The sequence below is a fragment of the Vulpes lagopus genome, chromosome 21, assembly GCF_018345385.1.
Source record: "Vulpes lagopus strain Blue_001 chromosome 21, ASM1834538v1, whole genome shotgun sequence".
In the NCBI taxonomy this organism is placed as follows: Eukaryota; Metazoa; Chordata; class Mammalia; order Carnivora; family Canidae; genus Vulpes; species Vulpes lagopus.
Window position 1 is genome coordinate 26964086 of NC_054844.1, and position 26337 is coordinate 26990422.

The 26337-nt window shown below is 39.1% G+C and overlaps 1 protein-coding gene across 2 annotated transcripts in view; it reads left to right on the forward strand.

The window, feature by feature from the left end:
* FAR2 (fatty acyl-CoA reductase 2) overlaps window positions 1-26337 on the forward strand; it is a 136236-nt gene that overhangs the window by 66122 nt on the left and 43777 nt on the right. For both annotated transcript variants that reach the window (XM_041736144.1, XM_041736143.1), the window contains one exon: window positions 24486-24714. In XM_041736144.1, the coding sequence (XP_041592078.1) occupies window positions 24526-24714 (189 nt within the window). In that variant the 5' untranslated portion in view covers window positions 24486-24525. The remainder of the gene's footprint in view (window positions 1-24485; window positions 24715-26337) is intronic.

Here is a 26337-nt window from a genome sequence, read left to right on the forward strand (position 1 = left end):
AATGTGATAGGTGATGGGAGCAAATGAGACAAGAGTTCTATTTTTATCAAGAAATAAAGCGCTGCTAGTCAATACCATGTTCCTTTTCCAATAATTCTAGTGAATTCTAGGTTGAGTTAAAAAACAGGAAATCTTCTTTTGTGGACTCAATCAGACTATTGAGAGACATGGCTGGTAGAGCAGATGTGCTTTTTTTATTAAAGCCTTAAATGTTCAGAAAGAATTTCCCTTAACCTTTTGAAGTACTGAATTACACCCTGAACCAAAGAGAGGGAACCAGGACACAGCTAAGAAAAAAAAGGAGTGCTGGATGCTTTGGTAACTTTGTGCCTTAGTGTATGGTTTGGAGAACAACAAATCGAAAATGCCCACGCTTTTGAAATAGGAGAAATGGAATCATAGAATATCAACCATGTTAAACTGCTGATACGTTGTCATCCCTTAACTAGTTTAGTTAAAGCTCATTAGGTTGATCATGATAAGAATATATTTCTAACCCTTACTAATTACTAGCCCAATCTAAAATATAAAGACACTTTTATTTCCTGTCTTGTTTTAATACATTTATGTAATAAGTTAAAGGACTTCTGTGCTCATGAACAGTACCAGCAATTCCTTTCCACTTGAAAATACCTAAAGAGTTCTAAACCCAAACTGAAATGTATCATTAAATCCACCTTGAGCTAAGTGTAAAAATGGTTGGAATAGGGCCTCACATAATAGTTTAGATCAGTGGTTCTTAAAGTGAGATTAGGTGGGATGTCTGGGTGGCTCTGTTGGTTAGGCATCTGACTCTTGATCTCAGCTCAGGTCATGATCTCAGGATTGTGAGTTCAAGCCCCACATTGGACTTCACACTAATCATGAAGCCTTACTTTAAAAAAAAAAAAAAAAAAAAAGAATTTAAAAAAGCCGGGTCCACAGATCTGTGTAGTATCCAAGATACTTTCAGGAATCCACAGGATCAAAGCTACTTTCATAAAAATATGAAGATGTTACTTGCCCTTTTTACTCTGTTGATGTTTTCACTAAAGGTACAAAAGTGATGAGGGGTAAAATAGTACGATTCAAAGCAGTGACCCCCACCTGTACTAATAGTCATTGCATTCTTGCTCATCAGGTCCTCCACGCTTAAAAAAATCACCAGTTTCATTTCAGAATATCCTTGAACTCAGCAGTTCAATGTCCTTGAACTCAGCAGTTAAAATAATTGTATTTCAACTCTTGCTTACATATCTTTATTTATTTTTAAATTTTTTATTTATTTATTCATGAGAGACACAGAGAGGGAGAGAGAGTTAGAGACATAGGCAAAGGGAGAAGCAGGCTCTATGCAGGGAGCCTGACATGGGACTCGATCCTGAGACTCCAGGAGGGCCAAAGGGAGGTGCTCAACCGCTGAGCCACACAGGCGTCCCTACATATCTTTAATATTTCACGTGATGACATGAAAAGTATGTATAAAGAACTTCTGCTGCCTCCCAAAGAAGGCTGGGTGTCTCAAAGAAAAGCACCTGTGTGATTGGGTTGAGAACTGTACTAGCTGATTTTTTTCACAAAATATCATTTTATCTGTAAGAAAGACTCCTGGACAAACTATAGTTTTTCAGATTTGGGTCTTTTGCAGACTTTTCCTCAAAATAAACTAAGTGGACTGGTCACTTATGTAAATAACTGACAATATTTTTGACAATGACAGACTTTGAGCTTTCAAGTAAAGATTAGAGTTTTGGAAGACGTGTCAGTCGCTGTGAGCTTGACAGCTTCCCAAGACTTACAGGCTTTGCTGATGAGTTCGGTGATGATATTAACAAATATGATTTTTTATACATAACTTCATTATATAATGAAGTTTGTCAACATTTGGAACATCTGCAGAACTCAGTGAATCATTAATTTCCAAGCAACCAATGAATGATATAAAATTATGCATGTAAGTAAATGATCCATCTAAATAGTGAGATAGACCAATGGGTCTTAAAGTAACAGTCTGGAATGCTCATAGAGTTTTAAATTCCACATCGTACTACTAAACTTTAAGAAACTACAGTTTGCCAAATTTGGGGTATAATATAAAGAAAATCCACAATTATTTGGAAAGGATTTTAAAGTACTCTTCTCTTTTCCAACTATATATATCTGTGTAAGGCCAGATTTTCTTTATAGATTCGACCAAAACAATAGCAACAGATGGATACAGAGAGAGATATGAAAATCTAGTTGCTAAGGCATATATTAAAGAGGTTTGCAAAAATGTAAAAACAGTGCCAATCCTCTCAACGTATACTTTCTCATTATGGAAAATGGAATCACTTTTCAAAAAATACATTATTTCTGTTAGCATTTACGAGGTTGTTGCCATTGTTTTAAATGATAAGTAAATATTTTTTAATGTTTCATATTCATATATGCTAAATATTGGTGGATATAACCACTTACAAGGTCTTTGGCATACTCAGTCATGTTTAGGAGTATAAAGAGATCCTGAAAAAAAAAAAAAAGAGAGATTCTGAGACAAAAAAAGTTTGATAAAGCTGGTTTAGCTGGTCATCGTGAGTGAAGGACTGTTTGACTCATGCTAAACTGCAGGCACAGAGAAGACAGTATGTTTTGTGACATTTAATCCCAAGAGAAATATAAGTGGTTTTGTCATTTATTGATTAAAATATGCTTCGCAGACATCAGCCAAGGAATTTTTAAAGATATCCAGCATTTTAACAATCAGAATTCTTTGACTGAAAGCAACAGAAACCAACAAGGGCAACTGGATTAGTCCTCCATTGTGTAACAAATTACCCACAATTTACCGATTTAAAACAAGACCTAATTATTATCTCACAATTTCCATGCAGTTTTAGAATTCAAGGAAGCTTGTCTCTTCAAAACAAAAAGATAGTCACTCTTATCAAGGGATCACTGATCAGAAAGTCCACCAGGGATGATCTCTCTTTTCAGTGGATTAGCACCTTAATTACATCTATAAAATCTTTTCACCTTTGCCAGGTGAAGTAACATAATCGTGAGAGTGAAAAGAGAGTGAAAGCCCATCATCTTTGCTGAATTCTATTGATTAGAAGCAGATTACAAATCCTGCCCATTCCCAAGGGGAGAGGATTATATGGTATGCAGGAGGTGGTCATAGAGGTGGGGGGTGCCGTCTTAGAATTCTGCTTACCATAGAAATATAAACAAATAAGAGTATTATTGGAAGTAAATGAAGTAGCCACATAATCAAAGAAGTGGCTGAAAAACCAGCCTTAGAAAGGGCAAGAAGCCCTTTTGCATTTCCTAAGAGCTATCAGAGACTTGCCCTTGCTATCAAGAAGACAAGCATTAATTGACTAGATAGTGTACTCAGCATGCCACCACTAGATGAATCAACTCCATATTTATTTATATTTTTATTTTTAGGGTAGCCTGGGTGGCTCAGCAGTTTAGCACTGCCTTCGACCCAGGGTGTGATCCTGGAGTCCCAGGATGAGTCCCACATCAGGCTCCCTGCATGGAGCCTGCCTCTCCCTCTGCCTGTGTCTCTGCCTCTCTCTCTCTCTCTCTGTGACTATCATAAATAAATTAAAAAAAAAAAAAAAAAAAAAAGAAAGAAATGTATTTTTATTTTTATGTTTATATATTTTATATGTATCTATTTTATATATCAATTGTATATATCAATACATACATATATATTTTTTAAGATTTTATTTATTTATTTATTCATGAGAGACATAGGCAGAGAGAGAAGCAGGGAGCCCAACCTGGGACTCCATCCCAGGACCCCGGGATCACGCCCTGACCCAAAGGCAGGCACTCAACCACTGAGCCACCAGGTGCCCCAGGAATTTTTGTTTTTTTGATTTCACTTAATTGTTCTTGCTTCATCATGCACAGCACAGATTTTCTGGTTCACGTTCCTTCTCCCACCATCATATTCAGGCCTTCTCTCTGCCCTCTAGAATTCTTCCTCTTCCTCCTCCTTTCTTCTCCCTTCCTCCTCCTCCTCCTCCTCTCTCTGTCTTTCATAGAGTGGGTGAGAGGTGATGGTTGTCATGACTAAACTTGCCCATACTTTCCTGGAAAAAAAAAAAAATGTGATCTTCCTAGGAAGTATTTCTGCCTTTCTCTTTCCTCTGAATTACAGCTCTCTAGGTGTAATTTATTGGCATTATTTTTTTTCTCTTTGTAAGCTTTTATTGAGAAGAGACTATATCTGTTAAAAAGGCAAAAAGGCTTCTAAGAACATCTAGGCCAACACCAATTCCAGGTATGTTTTTTTTAAGATTTTATTTATTTATTCATGAGAGACACAGAGAGAGAGGCAGAGACGCAGGCAGAGGGAGAAGCAGGCTCCCTGTGGGGAACCTGATGCGGGACTTGATCCCAGGACCCCAGGATCACGACCTGAGCCTAAGGCAGATACTCAACCGCTGAACCACCCAGGCGTCCCCAGTTATGGTTTTTTGATGAGCCTATATAGTTGGAAAGGGTCACTGCATTATGTCATTATTCACAGATAAACATGACTTTCTCTAAAGTGCTAGGGACTTCATTGATTATTTAAAAGCTAGTTCTGAAAATGCCATTTTGAATTTGTACTAAAGGAAGATGAAGTTTTGTATGTATTACATTTATAAAGTGTATGTATGTGTACACATATGTGTGATGTTTACGTATGTGTGTAAATATTGGCTAAAATGCATCTCCCCACTTCTCTTTTTTTCTTCCTCTAGTCTTCCTGTGACTTTTAACCTTTTTTGACAGAAATCTAAAAATACATACTCAAGAACCTGATGGAGAAATTTCTGTAAATTTTAGATTTATTTTACCTAGGTAATCTGCACAATTATGGTTCTTATTTGTAGGTATATACTACTCAGTTTTTTTTTCCTTCTCTTCAGAGAAAAAGAAAAAAAAAAAAAAACTTGTTCTCCCCCTCCCTCCTCTTGCCTCTCCAGCTCAATCTCCTTATTTTTTTATTTTCATATTTCATGTTTTAGCAGCCTTCACTGCAACCTGATAATATTCCCAATATTTCCTTTAATGGTATATTCTGAGTCACTTAAAAAAAAAAAGTATGAATTGTAAAAGCATTTCTTTCCTTCCTGTGTCAATATTTGAAATGAAAAGCAAAGAGTCTTCTTTTTCTTGTTGCAAATTCCAGCAGCAGGGCTTGTGTGGCATGCTGTCTGTCCTTCCTGCTTTTCATTCCTGCCAAGGTCCCTTAGCCGCCCCAGGGAGTGGTTGATTCCTGAGCGAACAGTGGATGGGTGTGACAGATGCCCCCAGGCGTATGTCCGGAGTGGGGAGGAAACTCCCCTTCCTCTCCAGTCTACAGAGAATCGCTTCAGTCGGTGTCCTCGGTGACAGCGGAACATGGCCAATGTCGAGGGCAGCCTCTGTTTCTGTTCTTGGACTGCAAGTCCGAATGCTCAGCATGGACTTGCCTCTGGATAGCTTTGGGCCTCCGATGCAATGCAGAGCATTTCATGTTGCACAAAAGGATTCACGCAGATTTTGACACAAAACTTGAAGATTCCTGTGCACTGGAGAGGAGAGTCTGTGTGAGTTTGAGACATTAACCTTGGCACCTTTACTCCATTAGAGCTAGGTAGCTTAAAATGACAAAAGGTAGTGAGTAAAATAAAAGCTTCTTTTCCTTAAAATTGTATTATCGTCAATCAACTGTCCTTCCTGCCCTCTGAACACCATTATACTAGTAAGCTTACCCAGTACTCTAAATTAGCGACTATACACCTGCTAAAATAATGCATTCTAGAGCTAGCATGTTATTTTTATTTTTTTTAAGATTTTATTTATTTATTCATGAAAGACGCACAGAGGGAGGGAGAGACATAGGCAGAGGAAGAAGCAGGCTCTCTGCAGGGAACCCAATGTGGGACTCCATCCCAGGACCCCAGGATCACACCCTGAGCCAAAGGCAGATGCTCAACTGCTGAGCCACCCAGGTGTCCTCGAATGTTATTTTTAAATGCTTCTAAAGTTAAACAGAAGCTCACCTTCAGGAATTGCCTTAATTCAGTAAGATGTGCAGAGGTGGGCAGCTACGTGGTCCCATGGATCAGTGACAACACAAGAGTTACAAGACTTTTTCTCCACAAACAACTCATGTCTCTCCACCTACTGGGCTCTAGACCTGTTCATATATTCAAATCATGGTAAAGAAATCGGACTCAGGGTCACCATGACAACCTCGATACCTCCTTACACTCTTAATAGTGCTTCTGAATTGAACTTTTCTATTGAACTACCAGGCCGGTAGACTAATATTCATTATATATCCGGATCACTTTCTTTTGAGAAAAGATAAAAGTACTCCAAAAATACAAATAAAGTTTAGCAGAGGACAGCAGAGGAAAAGCTGCTTTATCTTTTCTACCTTTGAATAAAGGTTAATAGAATAACTTTGGAATTAGATCAGGCTCAAAACCTTGCTCTCCCACTTGGATGGCTCCATTCAAAGTGAATCTCTATAAATTCTCTTATCTGTAAAATGAGTGTAATGGTTATGTGGAAATAAATGAAGACTAACCAAATGAGAACAAGCTCTGTTGTTATACATGATCTGGCCATTGCCCATTTGTATAGTCAGTCTCTTAGTTGCACCCATGAAAAGCATCATCACGGTGTGATCATGTACCACATGCTCATTAAATAGAAGTACAGTCTCTACAGGTGTTTGGAACCACTTCTACCCAATACGTTTTTCTTGATGTCAGTGCTGGAGTTTGGATCAGAACTGGGTGAATGTGGAGGAAGTCAGCTTGTCCTTCCTGTGGAATTACATCAGTTGGAAAGGCATATCAGTTGTAGACAAATTGCCTGTGAATTTGTTAGGAGAATCTGAAATTGTCCATCCCATTCATTTCACTTCTGGGAACTGTCCAAGCCCAAAAGAAACTCCTAAGTCTTAATAGGTCTCTAAATTCATCCTGAGTTTAGGATGTACCTGGGGAGACAAATAAGCTTAAAGCTATTGCAGGTATTAGAGGTTCTATGACGAGAACTCTCATGTGATGAGAGACAAGGCACCTTATCCTGAACAGGTAGGTGTCTTGTTCCTCACTGTATCTCCAGCATCTACCACGATGCCTGCAACATAGTATATACGTAACCAGCAGTTGAATGAATGAATAAGTGAATAAATGGATGAATTTCCCAACTTAGATCAAGGAGCTATTATGAAAATAAGAGGTGTCACCTTGCCTACTACTTGCTATGTAATTTAGATATTCCCGTATGTTCCTTTTTTTCACCAGAACTCCTAAAATCTGGTTGAACTAAAAATAACAAAGCAATTGGTCACAGAATTTATAATGATAGGCAAAGTCACAAATGACTATTTTGGCCACTCCATCTCCCCCTCCAAATGCAGAATTCTGGAAAGGAAATGTGAATGAACGCATTAAATGGAATTTTAAAGCACTGTTCAATGAGCAGGAAAGATGACTCAAAGTAACTTCTTATTAGCATCCATGTGAAGTGGTACCAAATTTGAACTTTAAAAATGTTAAAGTTATTCAAATGATTTCACAGAAATATATTCCAAGCCAGTTGGTTCACACAGCCTTTTGGAGACCATACACATCCACATGGCAGGCACAGTTTCTTGCCTTTTGTATGACAGAGTCCTCGAGGACAAGGATTTCAAGACAAGAGACATGGCTTAGCATCCAGCCATTGCTAGTGTGCACTGCATCCCCACACATCCAATTATCCATCCATTTGTTCATTTATTCGGTCACTTACATGACATTGATTGGCCACGTAGAATTTCTCAGGCAGTAGGGCTAAAAAGTGAATCTACTACTCCTGCCCTCGAAGAGCTTGGTTTATGATGTGAGATCAATGATGACACAAATGCAGCTGAAGACAGGGTCTGGTGGAACTTATTCATTCAGTTATAAGGTCTGAAGCACAAAACGATAACTACAGTCTCTGCCCTTGAAAAGAACTTCGATTCTTGTCAGCAGAAAACTCGTGTACACAGATATTTAAGATAGAATGTGGTAAGTGGAGGCAGACAAAAATTCAGACTTGGGAATTCTCATACCTTCCTTCTCCTTAGCCCTACATCTTTCCTATAGCTTGGGGTGGGGTATGTAGAAATGGAATTGGAATCAAAATTCATTTTTTATTGATAAGTAAGCATGGTGTTTGCCCTAGGTATGAAGCAGGTAATTGCTAATACGTTGCATTGACCGATAAATTCTGAGATAGGCAGCAGAGGTCAGACTATGAACAGCAGCCTTAAGAATATGAAAGATATTTTATCCCTGGCCACAGTAAAATGAACGGAGAGTGGATTTAATATTCCAGTAAAACTGTGAAAAACACATGAAACACAGGTGATGTGATTGGCCTAGGGCACATTGATTACCATTGTCAAAGAGTGTAAAATGAAGTCTGTATCCATTTAAATAACAAGATATATAGAGGAGAGAGCAGAGTGCTTCTTTTTCTCCATGAAAGTGATATTAAACAATTAAGCCTAGGAAGCTGTCCCAAACACAACTTCGATAGATTGGGTCTTTCTGATGGCTTGCACTTTGCTGTACAAAACCTGTTATCTTTCTTCTGATACTGTGTAGCTACTACCCACAGTTTAATATGGACATGAAGTAATTTTTTCAGGTCTATAAGGAACTTTCTTTTCAAGACAAATGATTACAAATTTTATGGATTTTTAGTAGTCATTGTACATCATCAGAGAAGAATAGGCGCTGTTTGTACTTGCTGCGCTTCTGGCATGGATTAAGAACCTACGCAGGGAATTGTAAAGAAAAGCATTAGCCTTAATTCAGAATTAATCCTTCATAAAGGCCTAACTGCATATTTCCAAATAGTATGTTCATATTTATTTAGGTATTTCCTGAGAGACTGTCAACTTATTGGCACAGGTTACGATCAGTAAATTCCACTAGAAAATAAGGATTTCCAATTCACCATATTGATTTATATACAGTATATGGGCTGCTGAAGTGAGCACTATTGATTTATTTTTTTGCACTATTGATTTATATTTAATTAATTAACCTTTTTAGAAAATATAATTTCCCATGTGGTTCAAGAATGGTTAGTTGGTATGTGGCAATGGCTAAGCTCCTGAAATCTCCCTACATGAGGTGACTAGTGCTGTGTCTTTTCTTTGGATGGGTACAGTTAATAAATACTGCATTTAATCACTGACAGTGGCATATCCTGTTAACCACAGAAACAGTGGTATCTGTTAAAGAACCATATATACCATTATGACATTTTGGTGCAAACAATAATTTGGGCTGTGGTTTTATAGCAATTTCTCAGTGTTATTCTATGAATCAAGTTGTCTTTTTGGTGAGTTTATTGAGTTTATGACATTAAATTAACTTCCTTTTGGGGCTCCTGAGGGGCTCAGTCAGTTAAGTGTCTGCCTTTGGTTCAGGTCATGATCTCAGGGTCCTTGGACTGAGTCCCACATTGGGCTCCCTGCTCAGCGGGGAGCCTGCTTCTCCCCCTGCCTATGTCTCTGCCTATCTCTCTCTCTCTGTTTCTCATGAATAAATAAATAAAATTTTTAAGAAAAAAAAAGGCTTTTACACATCCAACTATTTTGTTTCCATGTAGTTTCCCTAATTGAATAACAGATTGAGATACGGTTACATGGACTGGGAAATAGAAATCTCAAACTTCATTTCTTGAGTCTACTTGAGTGTCTGAATAAGTCTTTCAACCCATACGAGTGCAGACTGTATCTTATTAGAAGAAATTAGGACACCTTGATATGTAACTTTTCTCATGCTGGGGTAATGCAATATGTTTATTAGTCATCAGTATACTATTCTACTCTCTGTGCATATATTTGAACTGTACTTTTAAAAATCTTTTAAGAGGCTATTTGTTTCAACTTTTGGTTGAAGCAGCAAACAGAGGAAAAAATAATATTTTAAAGCTTTAGTTATTTATTTGAAAAGATGTGTCCCCGTTCCACCTCTTTCAACACATGTGTTATTATGGGTAACAGCTGTGAAGTAGTAAATATGCTGGTAGTAAATATGCAGAAAGTCTTTCAATCTTAGCACAAATGGGAGGTCAGAGATGAAGTTCAGACAAAGGCTCTGGCTGGACTGCAGCTACTTTCTGCAGCATCCTGTGTTCACCACATCCTACTATTATTAGAAATGAAAACTCGCAAGTAAGCAAATTATTTTTTTGTATTGTTTTAAGAAAAAAAAAATGAATCACAGGGACAACCTCGGCTTACATTAAAGATATAGGCTAAGGTACAAAACATGATCTGGCGTCAGAACACACTCAGTTAAATTCCTTATACCTAAATCTCTCTTCCCACTTAGGTGTGAAGCCATGGACTAGTCATTAAAGTGCTTCTACTTGGGCACTACCTCAGACTTTCTAAATCAGAACTTCAGAACATGGAGTATGGTTATAGGACAATTTTAGATGATTCAAATACCCACAGGGCTTTGTGAACCACCCCTTGACTTTTTATTCACTGATTAAAGGAATCAGTCTTTCAGTTCTGAATCATTCATTTATTGACTTAATATTTATTAAGACACTTTTCCTTGCACAGTACTGTGCTAGTTAGCATGTAAAGAATAATACAGTATAAAATACATCTGTGTCAAGCAATTTGGGTGACAAGATGTATCCTCAATATCTATTAATAAATAAACAAGAGGTATTTGGACTATTAAGTAGTATTAATAGTATAGCATGTAACATCCAGAACAAGAGAAACATCATTCTGTTCTGATCAGATGACACTTGGCATAATAATCTCTCTTGCTTATCACTTTATTTGATTATTAAAACTGCTCTCAGAAGCAGATAGAATATTATTTAACAGCAGGGGAAATTGAGTCCTAGAACTGTCAAGATTCAAAATTGAAAGTTACATGACCATTAGAAAACCGAGAAATAAAATGTGCTCTGTGGCTAACACCTACACCAGTATTCTTCTCACTGTACCTATATTACAGCTCGCATAATTTTTCATTGTTGTTACTTAAGCTGAGTCCATTTAGAGATAAAAGAGTTTACTGATAATGAATACTTTGGTGGAAAACCAGACAAGAGAAATAATTCCAAATAACTAAAACTTCCTTCCTCTCAATATGTATTTTATGTTCAGCAACTGAGCCATATAGCAAGGATTTTGTTCTTTAAAATTTGTGAGAGAAGTCTTGCATATGGTGAATGTGTTAGAGGAAAATATAATGATTGTGTTGGTTCATTTTATGTGTCAATTTGGCCAGACTACAGAAGTAAATTTGTGAGGGGAGCCCCAGCATCCTTGAAGAGCTCAGTGATCATTCTTCTCTGCAGGCCAGAATTTATAGTGGGAACTGCTGTCATTAGTGGGAGACCTAAATGGAGTGGGGATCCTGGTACAGCAGAAGCCAAATGATGACCCTCAATTGCCAAAGTCAAAGTGGTCATGGTTCCATAATGAACAGCAGAATGAAGAACAAATCAGAATAGTCTGACTTGTAGAGAACTAGGGCATTGACTGGTTGATCATGGTGTTCCTAGAAGTGAAATATATGGGAAGCCTACTAAATTCTTCCTTGATCTGTATGAGCAGAAAAGTTCAAGGTCAACTGAACAAAATTTTTAACTTGAATCATAAAAACAGAGTTATGACCCCTTGATCAATCCCCAGATATGAGCCACAATGAAGAGGAAGCCAGGTCCCCTTGAAACAGAACCCCTGAATCTTGCTAAAAATTTATTCTGTTAATCTTTCTCCAGCTATCCCCAAAGGGACATTCAATCTTTAATCAGGGTAACTGTACATTGGAGAAAAAGGAAATGATGAGAGCTTTCAGGGACACTGGGCTTACTGGACTTTGGCTCTGAATTGACACTAATTCTAGGGAACCCAAAATAAAATGTCACTCTGGTCTTTTGGTCAAAATAGGAGCTTATGGAGGTCAGGTGATCAATGGGGTTTTAAGTTAGAACCATCTTGCAATGGGCTCAGTAGATGTCTGAACTCATTCTGTGGTTATTTGCTCAGTTCAGAAAGGCATAATTGAGGAACATGTGGGTGGCTCAGTCAGTTAAGCCTCCAACTCGATTTCAGCTTAGATTATGATCTCAGGGTGGTGAGATGGAGCTCTGCATTGAGCTCCACACCAGACATGGAGCCTGCTTAAGATTATTTCTCTCCATTTCCCACCACCCCTCCCTCCCACCCTGCTCACATGCTCGCTCTCTCTCAAAAAAAAGAAAAAAAAATATATATATAATTTATAAATATTATTTTTTATATATTTATATATAAAATATATATTGTTAAATATATATTAAATATATAATATTAAATATTATAATTTATTATATATATAAAAATATATTTAACAACTGGGAGAATTCCCACATTGGTTCCCTGACTTGTGGAGTAAGAACGGCCAAGTGAAAGCCACAGAACTACCTCTACCTAGAAAAATAGTAGACAAAAAGAAATACCTCATTCCTGGAGGGGCTATAGAGCCGAGTGCCACCATCAAAGACTTGAAAGATGCAGAGGTGGTGATTCTCACCGCATTCCCATTTGACTTGCCTATTTGGCCTGTACAGAAGACAGATGGCTTTTGTAGAATGACGGTGGATTGTCATAAGCTTGACACAGTGGTGACTCTGCTATACCAGATGTGGTTTCATTGCTTGAGAGAATTGACACATCTGGTGCCTGATATGTGGCTAATCTGGCAAATGCCTTTTTCTTCATCCCTGTTGATAAAGACTACCAGAAGCAGCTCGCTTTTAGCTAGCAAGGCCAGCAAGACGCCTTCACTGTCCTACCTCAGGGATCTATTAGCTCTGCAATTCTGGGCCATAATTTAATTTCCAAGAATCTCAATCACCTTGCCCTTCCATAAGATGTAATTTTGATCATTACATTCATTGATGACATTATGATGATTGGACCTAGTGAGCAAGAAGTAGCAACTGCTGTAGACTTATTTGTAAGCTATCTGTTTCCCAGAGGGTGGTAAATAAATTTCAGGAACCTTCTATCTCAGTGAGAGTTTAGAGGTCCAGTGTTGTAGGGCACATTGAGATATCCTTTCTTAGACAGGGGGTAAGATGCTGCATCTGGTTCATCTTACAACCAAAAAAGAGGCACAATGCCTAGTGGGCCTCTTTGAATTTTGGAGGTAACATAGTCCTCATATGGGTGTGCTGTGCTGGCCCATTTAGTGAGTAACCCAAGAAGCTACCAGTTTTGTGTGGGGCCCAGAACAAGATAAGGCTCTGCCATAGGCCCAGTTGCAGTGCAAACTGTCCTGCCACTTAAGCCATATAATCCAGCAGATCCATTGGTGCTTCAAGTGTCCCTAGCAGAGAGAGCTGCTGTTTGGTGCCTTCTGCAGGACTCTATTGGCGAATCACACCACAGACTCTCAGGATTTGAGAGTACAGTCCTGCCATCCTTTATGGGTAGTAACTACACTCCTCTTAAGAAACAGCTTTAGACTTGCTATTGGGCCTTCATAGAGACTGAACACCTAACCATGGGCCACCAAACTATCATGCAACTTGAGCTGCCCATCATGAACTGGATCTTATCTTACTCCCCAACCATAGAGTTGGGCATGCACACCAGCACTTCATCATCAAATAGAAATTGTATGTATCTGATCAGGCCCAAGAAAGCCCTAAAGACACAAGTAATTTACATGAAGAAGTGGCCCAAATGCCTGTGGTCCCCACTAGTACTACGCTACTTTTTCTCTCTCAGCCTACATCTATGACCTCATGAGGAAATCCCTATAAACAATTGGTGGAAGAAGAAGAGATGATATATAGTTACCACACAAAGTGAACAACTGCTTCTCTTTGGGACATCCCCTGAAGGACAATGGGAATAGAATGTCAAGTGACACTCAGTGAACAGAATGTCAAGCAGTGCATCTGGTTATTCACTTTACTTGCAAGGAGAAATGGCCAGATTTGCAACTGTTTACTAATTTATAGCCTGTGACCAATATTTTGCCTGGGTGGTCAGGGCCTTTGAAAAAAACATGATTGGAAAATTTATGACAGGAGAGACTGGGGAAGAGGCATATGGTATGGACAAAAATATGAAGATACTTGTGTACCTCATGAATATTTACCAAAGAGTGACCATAGCAAAGGAATATTTTAATAATCAAATGGATAGGATGACCTATTCTGTGAATATCCAACTACTTCTGTTATGCCCCAGTAGCTCATAAACCAAGTGATCATAGTGGCAGGGATAAAGGTTATACATGGGCTCAGCAACACAGACTGGCTCACCAGAGCCAACTTATCTACAAACACACTGGTGAGTGCCCGATTTGCCTGCAGCAGAAACCAACACGGAGTTCTCAGGGTGATAAGCTAGCTACCTAGAGATGGATTGATTACATTGGACTACTTCCATCATGGGCCAGTGTTTTGTTCTTACTGAAATAGAACATGTGGATTTGCTTTCCCTGCATGTAATGCTTCTACCACAACTACCATGAGTGTACTTGTAGAATGCCTATACACCATCATGGTATTCCACACAGCATTGCTTCTGTTCAAGGAACTCACTTCAAAGCAAATGAAATGTGGCAAGGGGCTCATGCTCATAAAATTCACTGGTCTTACCTTGTTCTCTACCACCCCAAAGCAGCCAGTTTGAGAGAATGGTGGAATGGCCTTTAGAAGACTCATTTATAGTGCCAGCCAGGTGGCACTACCTTGAAGGACTAGGCCAAGGTTCTCCAGAAGGCTGTACGTGCTCTGAATCAGCATCCAATAGATGGTGCTATTTTCTCCCATATCCAAGATATGGAGTCCAGGAGTTTTGGGGTGGATATGAGAGTGTCACCACTCACTATTATCCTAGTGGCACACTAGCAAAAATTTTCTCCCTCTCTCCATCACCCTGTGTTCTGTTGGCCTAGAGATCTTAGTTCCCAAGGAAAGAATGGTTCCACTAGGAAATGTAACTATGATTCCATTGAACTGGAAGTTGAGATGGCTGCCAGGCCACTTTGGACTCCTCATGCCTCTGAATCAACAGGCAAAGAGGAGAGCCTCCCGGTGGGCTGGGGTGACTGATCCTGACTACAAAGGGGAAATTCCATTGCTACTTCACAAGAGAAGAAAAGAAGAGTAGGTCTGAAATACGGGAGATCTCTCAGAGTATCTCTTAGTAGTACTGTGCCCTGTGATTAAGGTTAATGGAAAGCTGAAATAACCCAGTGCAGGGAGGACTACTGATGGCACAGGCCCTTTATCCTACCAGGTAAAGAATCATAGCCAGCTGATGTGCTTGCTGAGGAGACAGTGGAAGAAGAGATTTATAAACACCAGCTACAGCCATGTGACTAATTACAGAAATGAGGATTGTAATTGTCATGACTATATTTTCTTGTTTTATTATGAATACATTGTGTGTGTATAAAACAAATATGTTGGGATCCCTGGGTGGCGCAGCGGTTTGGCGCCTGCCTTTGGCCCAGGGCGCGATCCTGGAGACCCGGGATCGAATCCCACATCAGGCTCCCGGCGCATGGAGCCTGCTTCTCCCTCTGCCTGTGTCTCTGCCTCTCTCTCTTTCTCTCTGTATGACTATCATAAATAAATAAAATTAAAAAAAAAAAAAAAAAAAACAAATATGTTTGTTTTCCTTACCATCTGATCCTCTTATCATGTAACATAAGATGTATTGATTTTATATCATAGTATTTAAGTACTTTTAACTTTATGTCATAGTATTTAAGTTATGGGATATTAAGAAGAGGAGTAAACATTACCCAAAGACTTTGCATTCTCTTCTGGGGAAAGTGTGTTTTAATTGTATGCGAAATAGTTGTATAATGTTGGACAAAAGTATGAGTTTATTTGGATTTCTGTGAGTATAAAGTTGACAAGAGTGGACTTATGATGTTTATTTTTATATGTCAACTTCGTTAGGCTACCGGTTAAACATTATTCTGGATGTTTCTGTTAAGGTGTTCTTTGAATGAGATTAGCATGGACATCAAGGACTTTGGGTAAAGCAGATTATCCTCCATAATGTGAGTGGGCCTCATCCAATTAATTGAAGGCTTTAATGGAACAAAGACTGACCTCCCCCAAGAAAGAATTCTGCCTTTTACCTTAAACTGCAACTTTTCCTTGAATCTCTAACCTGCAGATTTTGGATTGACCAAGCCTCCATAATCTCATGAGTCAATTTTTTAAGAAAGCCTTTTTAAAGACTTCCTCTGACATCTGCATTTAATTTCTTAAATCTTTCATCCTCCGTTTCTCTCCCCATCTTCTTCTCCCCTCCCTCCCCCTCTTTCTTTGCTCTTCCCTCTCTCTCCCTGTCCCAGTCTCTCCCCCACCCTCTCTCTTTACCTTTCCCTCCCTCCTTTCTCCTTTCTGTCTCTCTTTCTCCCTCTGTCTATAGATAGATGGGTAGGTACAGATATTCTATGTCCTGTCATCTTTTTTAAAAAAAATAGTCTTTAGTTCTTTTTTTTTTTTTTTTTTTAAATAGTCTTTAGTCCTAAGCAGAGCATGAAAAAGTAGGTTAGCTTATTATCTATTCAGTTGGGTTCCTTTGGTCATTGTGTTAATAGATCAACCATCCTTTTATTTATAACCCGACCCAATTTATAATTCATCAAGATAAAATAGGAAGCATCAAGATTTTCATTTGATTGTGATTCTCTTGATACCATTTTAGAATCTTCATATGCTGCCTGTTGTTTGACTTACCTGTAATCAATAATTATGATACCATGTGTTTTCATAATGCCTTATTATTTAGAGAAAATGTTTACGTATTAATTAGTTACATCTAACACAGTGTGTTGCACATAGTAGTAGGCAGTCCACACACCTATTTAATCAATTATGATGAAATAATGAGTTTAGGTCATATTATTTTCTTTTTCATTTTTTTTAAGACTTATGTATTTATTTGAAAGAGTGTATGAGTGGGAAGGTGGGGCAGAAGGAGAGAGAATCTCAAGCAGACTCCCCACTGAGCACTGAACCCAACACAGGCTCCATCTCACCACCCTGAGATCATGACCTGAGCTGAAACCAAGAGTTGGATGCTCAACCAACTGAGCCACCCAGGGCCACTCCTTTTTAATTCTTGCTAAATTTGGAGGGTTCTTTGAAGACTTACTAATGAGCTAAGCAGAAGGAAACTAGGAAGACTGTGTTAATGTGATTAATTTTGAGTTCCTAAAGCCAGATGGGAAAATGATACAGGTTTACTCCAGAACTGAGAGTGATAGGAACTTTACTTTTACTCATTTATTTTACTCAAGTTATTTTGCTCATTTGTCAAGTTATTTTACTCATTTGGAAATGTTCATGTCTCTGTTCATGTGTGTCTGTGTGTGCATTGGCCTACTCAGGATGCTATGATAAAATACTATAGACTGGGTGGCTTTAACAGATGTTTATTTTCTTACAGTTTTGGAGGCTACAAGTCCATGATTCATGGGCCAGCAAGTTCAGTTTCTGGTGGGAACTCTCCTCTTCACATAGTAAATAACTGCTTTCTCTCTCTGGACTCACACAGCCTTTCCATGGTGCCTCTTTGAGAGACTGCTCTCTGGTATCTCTTCTTACTATCATTATGGCACAGGTCCTGTCAGGTTAGGGCCCTACCCTGATGACCTCTTGTAACCCAAAGGCCTTATATCCAAATACCATCACAGTAGGGGGTAGGGTTTAAATATATGTGTTTGCAGGGGACATAATTCAGTCCATAATAGTGTGTAATGTCAGTTGAGCCACACTTTAAAAAATAATTTAAGTACATTTTAAACTAAGGAGGTTTGTTTTTGCAAATTTCTTTGTACCTTTTTTTGTCCACAGCAAAAGAAGAAACTATAAAAATAGTGGCTGCCATTACTTTCTGAGAACTACTTTTTTAAAGTATGTATTATTAAACTACCTTTTAAATCATGGAAAGAAATTATAGATATGAAATGAGACTCTTTCCTTTGAATCCTATCACACGGTTAAACAGCTACTGTCAATTATTTCACTCACCTGCCAATCTTTCCCACAGGTATTCGTAATGGACATTATGATATTTTCACAAACTTATATGGCCTCCTTTTAGTCATTGAATAATATTTTGTAAGTGCATTTATGCAATTAATTCAACACACATATTGGGAGAATTTCAACCGTTCAGTTTTGATGAAGCAGAACAACTTTCATTTGCTGAATTTTACAAAATAGCATCAATTTTCTTCAGTAGATCGGCCCATATTACCGTGTCCATTGCCAACCAACACTCCATTTGCCTACCTGATTTATCTCTTAACACACAGGATCTTTGAATCTTCAAAGAAGGCACAGAATTACATAGAGATGATATTGGCTCAATTTATCCATAGTATTATTTATATTCAGCAACCAAGACTGATGGTTTTCCTCAACTGATCTCACGCTGTTCCAATTGCCATTCTTTCCTAAGCTTGCCCATAATTGGGTGAAATTGAGAAGCTTATTCTGTATGGAAGGTGGAGTTCCTAGTCTAACTTAAAGCACAGAGACCAAAAGAAAGTTGGTTTGAAAAAAAGTATAACATCTTTATCTGAAGAAGTTTTCCTTCATCTCCACTTTGAGTATAATCAGGATTTGCCACACATGTCATTTGCTTGGGTAGATGTATGTAGCTATGAACAATTTAATAGAGGTAAAATCCTCTTTGTATTTAGTTTCACAAGCAGAAATTTAAGCCTTGAATATTGACTTTGAATGTGGTATGCTATTATAAAATGAGCATTGAAGAAGGTCCAAGAACAACGATTCTCAGTTTTCCTTGAGATCACTTTTAACAAATCTTAGACACATTTTGGGTTGTCATGCCTGGCTGGGGAAGAAGGATGTTATTACCATCTAGTGAGTAGAGGCCTAGGACGCAGCTATATGCTAAACACTTTACATTGTACCAGACAACCCCTCCCCCTGCCCCCAGCAAGATTTATCCATCCCAAAACATTAATAGTGCCAAGACCAAGAAACCTCGGTTAAGTAAGATTCCTGGGGGATGGGGGGGGGGGGGGCGGGGGCGGGAAGCACCTTGTTTCTTTTTGCAAAATGCTTTTCTCTAAAGGACTATCAAGAAATTTGGATAAACTAGTCTCCCTTAAGTATCTGAATCTTAATTTTTTATTTTCCGGAAGAACCACTCAAAGAATTATTTCCATATGCTGAAACGTGCAAAAAAAATGTATATAGCTTGGCACAACAATCATGATTCAGTATTTTGACATCTGTTCTCTAGAGATGAGAACAGCCTCATTTTACTACCAAAAGGAGAGTAAAAACTAGCTATTTCTCCTCATGACGATGAGAAATGATCTTAAGGGGAAAAAAGGCTCCAGAATAGAAAGGAAGACTAAGCTGCCTACAGCCTATTCACTACTATTCCCAGTACCTAGATAGTTTCTGGCACATAGTAGACATTCAATAAAAATACCCTGGCTGACTTTCAGAGGCCCCCTCATTTTTCATTCAAGCATCATATACCCTACGTTACACAGGATGATTCTGAAAATTGTCAAAGTGGCTTAGACTTCCTACAAGCCATATCATGAGCATGAGGAACAGGGAATGTTCCTTTGCTCTCTGCGCTGGCAATCAAAAGATATGAAAGGCAGACCATGACTGGTCAGCTGGTCCTAAACATATTCCTCCTTCTACAGTTGCCTATCATCCATTACTGATTGTAAATTAATTTTTAAAATAATTATTTTAATGAATTATATTCAGGATTAGTAATTCCGAGACTTTGCAAGTTTAATATATGGAACAGAATTCAGAGAGTCAAATTTTATATAAGAGTTTCTCAGGCCAGGAACTACGCCATATACTGAGAGTGGGGCAAGAAGTAGAAAATCGTCTCTGATACAGCTTTGATCTGAGGATGAGGAATTCTTGGACATTTTTCAGAGTCACTTGCCTTGATTGGAGTCTTGGCCACACTCCTCTGCCACCTGCTCTTGAAAATTGGGTAATGAGTGCCACGAAATACTGATTTGTTTTGTTTTCCTGTCAGAGAACTCAGTGTACTCTGCCGTGGTTTTGGTGTGTTTGAGAAGTATTTGGACTCCAGACAGAGCAGGCAAATTCTATTCTTTGGGGACACATCAAGTCCTCCTTTGTCCTATCAAGAAATGAACTCATTAGAAATATACTACCTGTTTCCTAAAAAAATTTTTGTCACAGGTTACAAAACTGTGTCTGGGATCAAAATTTCTTAAAAAGATATTCACATTTCTAGAAAATATGATAACACTAAAGCATGTAAGAGTGCAAAACAAGCATCTGATCTCTTTAGAACAAAGGAGGTTGGAGATAACTCTATCCAAACTCAGTTTCTCTTCTATGTTTTCCTTCCAGCCATGCTCATTTAGACCAAATATAGTAAAGGAGTATGGTGCTGAAACATTTTCATACATAAAGGAACTGGCAAGGTTTATCATCAAGTAGAGTTGCATTTGGGGAAAACAGTTTACTTGGCTTGATGACTGATTGAGTTGTAAATCATCTCCTATTTCCAAAAGAAGGTATATAAAATGCATAAGACAGAGCACTTAAAATAAATGTCAAAAGGAAAAAAACAGGAACTATTAAGAGGAAAAAATGTATAACCAGTGACTATATTAATAACTAATACTTACTGAATATATACTATAGGTAATATCTCTAAGAGTTTTCTGTTTTAATTGATGTATAATTAGCAGAGTGTTATATTAGTTTCAGATGTACAATATATAATTCAACAATTCTTACATTGCTCAGAGCTCATGATGATAAATGTACTCTCAATCTCCTTTATCTATTTCACCCATCCCCCTACCCACCTGCCCTCTGGCAACCATCACTTTGTTCTCTGTATTTAAGAGTCTGCTTATTTGTCTTTTTTCTTTGTTTGCTTTGTTTCTTAAATTTCACCAGTGAATGAAATCCTATAGTATTTGTCTTTCTCTGACTTATTTCACTTAGCGTTAATCTTCTGAGTCCATCCATGTTGTTGCAAATGGCAAGATTTCATTCTTTTTACGAAGTAATATTCCATTGTATATTATGTATGCCACATCTTCTTCATCCATTCACCTATTGAGGGACATTTAAGTAATTTTTTTATCTTAGCTATTGCAAATATGCTTCAGTAAACATAGAGGTACATATATTTTTTCAAATAAGTTGTGGGGTTTTTTTGTTTTCTTTAGGTATATACCTAATAGTGGAATTACTGGACCATTGGTAATTTTATTTTTATTTTTTTTAAGAATTCTTTATACTGTTTTCCACAGTGGCTGCACCAAATTGCATTCCCACCAACAGTGTACAAGAGTTCGATTTTCTCCACATCCTCACCAACACTTGTTATTTCTTGTCTTTTTGATTCTTCCCATTCTGACAAGTTCTAAGGTGATAACTCATTCAGGTTTTGATTTGCATTTCCCTGATGATGAGTGATGTTGAGCATCTTTTCATCTGTCTCTTAGCCATTTATATGTCTTAGTAAAATGTCCATTCCTGTCCTTGGCCCATTTTTAATCAGATTATTTGGGGTTTTTTGATGTTGACCTGTATGAGTTCTCTATATATTTTGGATATCAATCCCTTATTGGATACATCATTTGCAAATATCTTCTCCCATTCATAGGCTGCCTTGTCATTTTGTATTGATGGTTTCTTTTGGTGTGTAAAAGCTTTTTATTTTGGTGTGGTTCCAATAGTCTATATTTGCTTTTGTTTCCCTTGTCTGAGGAGACACATCTAGAAAAATGTTTCTATGGCCAATGCCAAAGAAATTACTGCCTGTGTTTTCTTCTAGGAGTTTATGGATTCAGGTCTCACATTTAGGTCTTTAGTCCTATTTTGAGTTTATTTTTGTATATGGTGTAAGAAGGTGGTCCAGTTTCATTCTTTTGCATGTAGCTGTCCAGTTTTCCCAGCATCATTTAATCAATAGACTTTTTCCATTGTATAATCTTGCCTCCTTTATTGTAGATTAATTTTCCATATAAGCATGGTTTATTCCTGGGCTCTCTAGTCAGTTCTTTTGATCTATGTGTCTATTTTTGTGCTGATAGAATACTTTTTTGATTACTAAAAGTTTTTGTAATATATTGACTCATATAATCCTTGGCTCAACATTATTACATGGACACTTTTGTTATCCCCATTTACCTATAAGCAAGCTACAAGACAGAGAGATTAATAATTTGCCCAAGGTCACAGAGCTAATAAGTGGCAGAACTAGGATTTGATTTCAGATAGTCTTGCTTAGACCCTGTGTGCTAAACTAGGATGTCATCCTGCCTTCCAAACTTGGTGACATCACTTTTCTGAGCTTCCAGGCAGGCAAGGCAAGACTCTTCAGTACTTTTCCCAAGTGATAAAAACTTGAGAAAATGATTAGATAGATTGTAATATGAGTAACATTATGATTAATTGCCATTTTTCACAAGATCCAGATGTGTTCTTCAAAATACTGGTTTTCACATCCACCCTCAATAAAAGGGTTCTTTTTTTTTTTTTTTTAAGATTTATTTATTTATTTTAGAGAGAGAAAGCATGGTAGGGGGAGGGAGGGACAATCTTCAGGCAGACTTCCTGCTGAGCACAGAACCTGACATGGGGCTCAATCTCACAACCCTAAGATCATGACCCAAGCCGAAACCAAGAGCCAGATGCTAAACAGTCTGAGCCACCCAGGTGCCCCAATAAAAGAGGTTTAAGTAGTAACTCAGTGAATATAACTAACGTGATTTGAAATCCAACTTTCCTAAAGTGAATAGCCATGATGCTTGGATGTGATTTCTCTCATTGGTCCTTATTTTATTTGCATTTGTAACAGTCTGTAATTGTCTTGTCTACATATTTACCTATCTTTGTATTGCTGGCCTCTTCTACTAGATGGGAGTGTGAGGATCTGTCTGCCTCAGCCATCTGTTTATCTTCGTACCTTACTTAGCACAGAGTCTGGCATGGCAGGTACTCAAAATTATTTCTTGAGTAAATTCATGAGTGTATGAATCCTCCAAAGGCAAAGAGTTCTGCCGAAGAACAGCCTCAAGATCCTTACAGTATAAATTATGATGCTATGTACAATTTATAAATTACAACTAGTAGGAGTTCCTTAAGGAGTTCTTGGTAGGGTAGTCCTGACTGCCATTGACGAGGCGGGGTGCTGACTCTCCTACTTATTTTCTTCTTCCTGAGCTCTGATGTCAGGGCCAGTCCCTGGAGTTGGGTTCTGTAGGATCACCCCAACACCACCCAGCAACTCACTGGGAACCTGGTGCTGGTGGCAGTGACAGTGACAGTGACAGTGACAGAGAGGAAGTCCACACCCATACCACAGCACTGTTCCCTTCAAAGTTCTTGGCTGCTGCTCTCAATGGACAGTTGTAAACCCAGACTTACAGAGATAACACTTCATATGGCCTCCCAGGAGCAGGTGGTGCCTCCCCTGAGAGGCCCAGGCCCCAGCCCGCATCTGGCTTCTTCCCACTCCCAGGTCTCTTGTCTCTCAGTGCTCCAGGCAATGGCCCTAAGTGGCCCGAGCCCTGTGTCCACTGGGCCCTATTTGGGGGCTTAACAAAGCCTCCAGTCCCTGGCCTCGCTCGGCCAACCTTCTCTGCCCTTTGTCTTCTGCAGTGTTTCAGCCCTAAGAGGAACACGTGGGGCAAGGCGGACACTAGACTCCTTTTCAACTCAAGAAAGAGAAAATGTATTTATTCAGCAATGACTGGGTAGGCCAGGGCCCGTTAGTTTAAGTGAAACCAGAAGGTATTTGCTCCCGGATTTTCTCTAAAGAAAACTGCAGCTGAAATACTGGTTACATCATAATTCTTAAAAGAATGTAATGGCTGTTCTAAGCTTTGTTTTCACAGGTTATGGGTCCACTCCCAGCCGTGTCATCGACACTCCCGACACTCCCGTGACACTGAATTCCTTCTGTTCCCTCCAGGCAGTGCAGCCTGCCACACCTTGCACCTTTGCTCTTGCTCTGGGTTAAAACACCTTCACTCCAGCCCTTCCCTGCCTGCACAGTTCACCTCAGGGCAGGGGTGGGCCTTCCTGAAATTTCCAGATCCTGCTCTACACATTTGTTTTAGCACTCACATATTATACTTAATGATCTATTTAGATGTCTGTCTCCTCCGTTAGGCTATGAGGAATCTCTTGAGAGTGGGAACCATGTCTTACTCATTTTTATTTTATTTTATTTTTTATTTTTTTTTATTTTTTGCCACAATTCCTGGTATAAAGTCTGGCATGCAAAACGGGCTCAATAAATATTGACTGAGATGAATCGTGTTGTCAATAAAGTATGGTGCTCTCACTCTGACCTTTTTCTGCATTCGGAACTCCTGGAAGCACTGGAAACATTTTAGATTGTCTGCATTTTAGAACTTCCGAGAAGGTAATGTTTTGTTCCTTCTTTTCCTTTTCAGGAACCTCTTTCTGGAGCTATAAAAGACAAAGAGAAGAATCATGTCCATGATTGCAGCTTTCTATAGTGGCAAGTCCATTCTCATTACTGGGGCCACAGGCTTCATGGGCAAAGTGTTGATGGAGAAGCTATTTCGCACCAGCCCTGACCTGAAAGTCATTTACATCCTTGTGAGGCCCAAGGCTGGCCAGACAACGCAGCAGAGGGTTTTCCAGATCCTAAATAGTAAGGTATGCCGTAGGGGAAGAACCCTGGGACAAGGTGACTCACTACAATGTTCCCTGACATCCCCAGACTGCTAGTGGGGGCCAGGATGCCTGGGCAGGTAGAGGAGAGGAAACAGAATAAGATGGCAACCAGCTGCTCACAGAAAACCTGTGATATTTTCCTGTAACTGAAGAAAGAGGGCCTAGGCTCTAGCCAGGGCAGGTGAGCAGATACTCTATGTTCTGGAAATAACTGAGTAAGAGTCCAAATGCCAAAACCCCCAGTGTGGACTCTCCAAGCTCAAAATCTGTCAGAATTCAACAAAACCCTTTCCTATACCTTTCTTCTAGATTCAAGGTAGTTCCTGCCCCACCCCTACCTCCCATTTGGGGATGTTCTGTTCTGTTCTGAACAGATAGGATTAGTTAAGTAGCCATGTGATAATACTTCTCGTTGCCCAAACTCCACCCAAGGTTTAGGTTTTATACACTTCTTCTGGGTCACTTGGCATTTCAGTCATCCCAAGGGTTCTTCTCAGGGGAAGGACATGCAAAATGAAATATTATATGCGTAAATGAACATTTGGGTAGCAAACCCTCTCAGTCCAAAAAAGGATTATGCATATCCTCCCATGTTTTACCAACTTGAAGATAATACTGGCTTTGGTCTCACCAGTATCTGAGCTCAAATTCTGGCTTTTCAATCCATTGTCACTGTACCTTGGAAGCTCTAGTGTGCAGCGTTCAAAGTAGGAGCAACAGCAAACACTTCCCAGGACTGCTACAGGAGTTGAAGGAAAAAAGGCACATGTCTGGTTTATAGTCCTCTTTAGAATATACGGGGTCATTTAGGGTTGGCAAGAGGAAAATGTAAAGAAGACACTGTCTTACAGTCTCCTTTCCTGTGTGTCAGAATGCTCACATCTAGCGGAGGCAGTGCCTCCAGCACAGCACACTGCAGACACCCAGTAACCCCGGTGGGCACATCTGTCTGCCAGGCACCAGGATGAGATTTTGGTACAAATGATCATCAAGAGGGACGGCTGGGTGGCTCAGCGGTTAAGCATCTGTCTTGGGCTCAAGGCGTGATCCTGGAGTCCTGGGATCAAGTCCCTCATTGGGCTCCCTCCATAGGGCCTGCTTCTCCCTCTGCCTGTGTCTCTGCCCCTCTCTCTCTCTCTCTCTCTCTCTCTGTCTTTCATGAATGAGTAAATTAAAAACAACAACAACAAATGATCATCAAGAGAATCAGGAAAGTCTCTCCTTCATCTCATGGCATGACTCCACAGTGGGACAAGTAATAGTAGTTGCCAGTTACTGGCAGTAACACCTACTGTTATTATAGACGCTATTCAAAAGCTTCCTCATGTCTTATTTCATTGGTTTTTGCAACAGCCTGTGAAGCGAGAATGACTCGTATCCTCAATTTTTATTTTTATAGAGGGGAAAACTGAGACCTGAAGTGTTAACTTACCCGAGATCACCCAGCTAGGAAATGAGAAAGTCAGACTTCAGATCTCTTCAGTCTGGCTCTCGAGCCAGTATGCTTGCGTCTCCCCTGCACTGCCTGCGTGGTAACCAGTGGTTCTTAAGAGTAAGACCAAAAGGCTAAGTGGCATAAAACCAAAATATAGAATAATGTCTCAG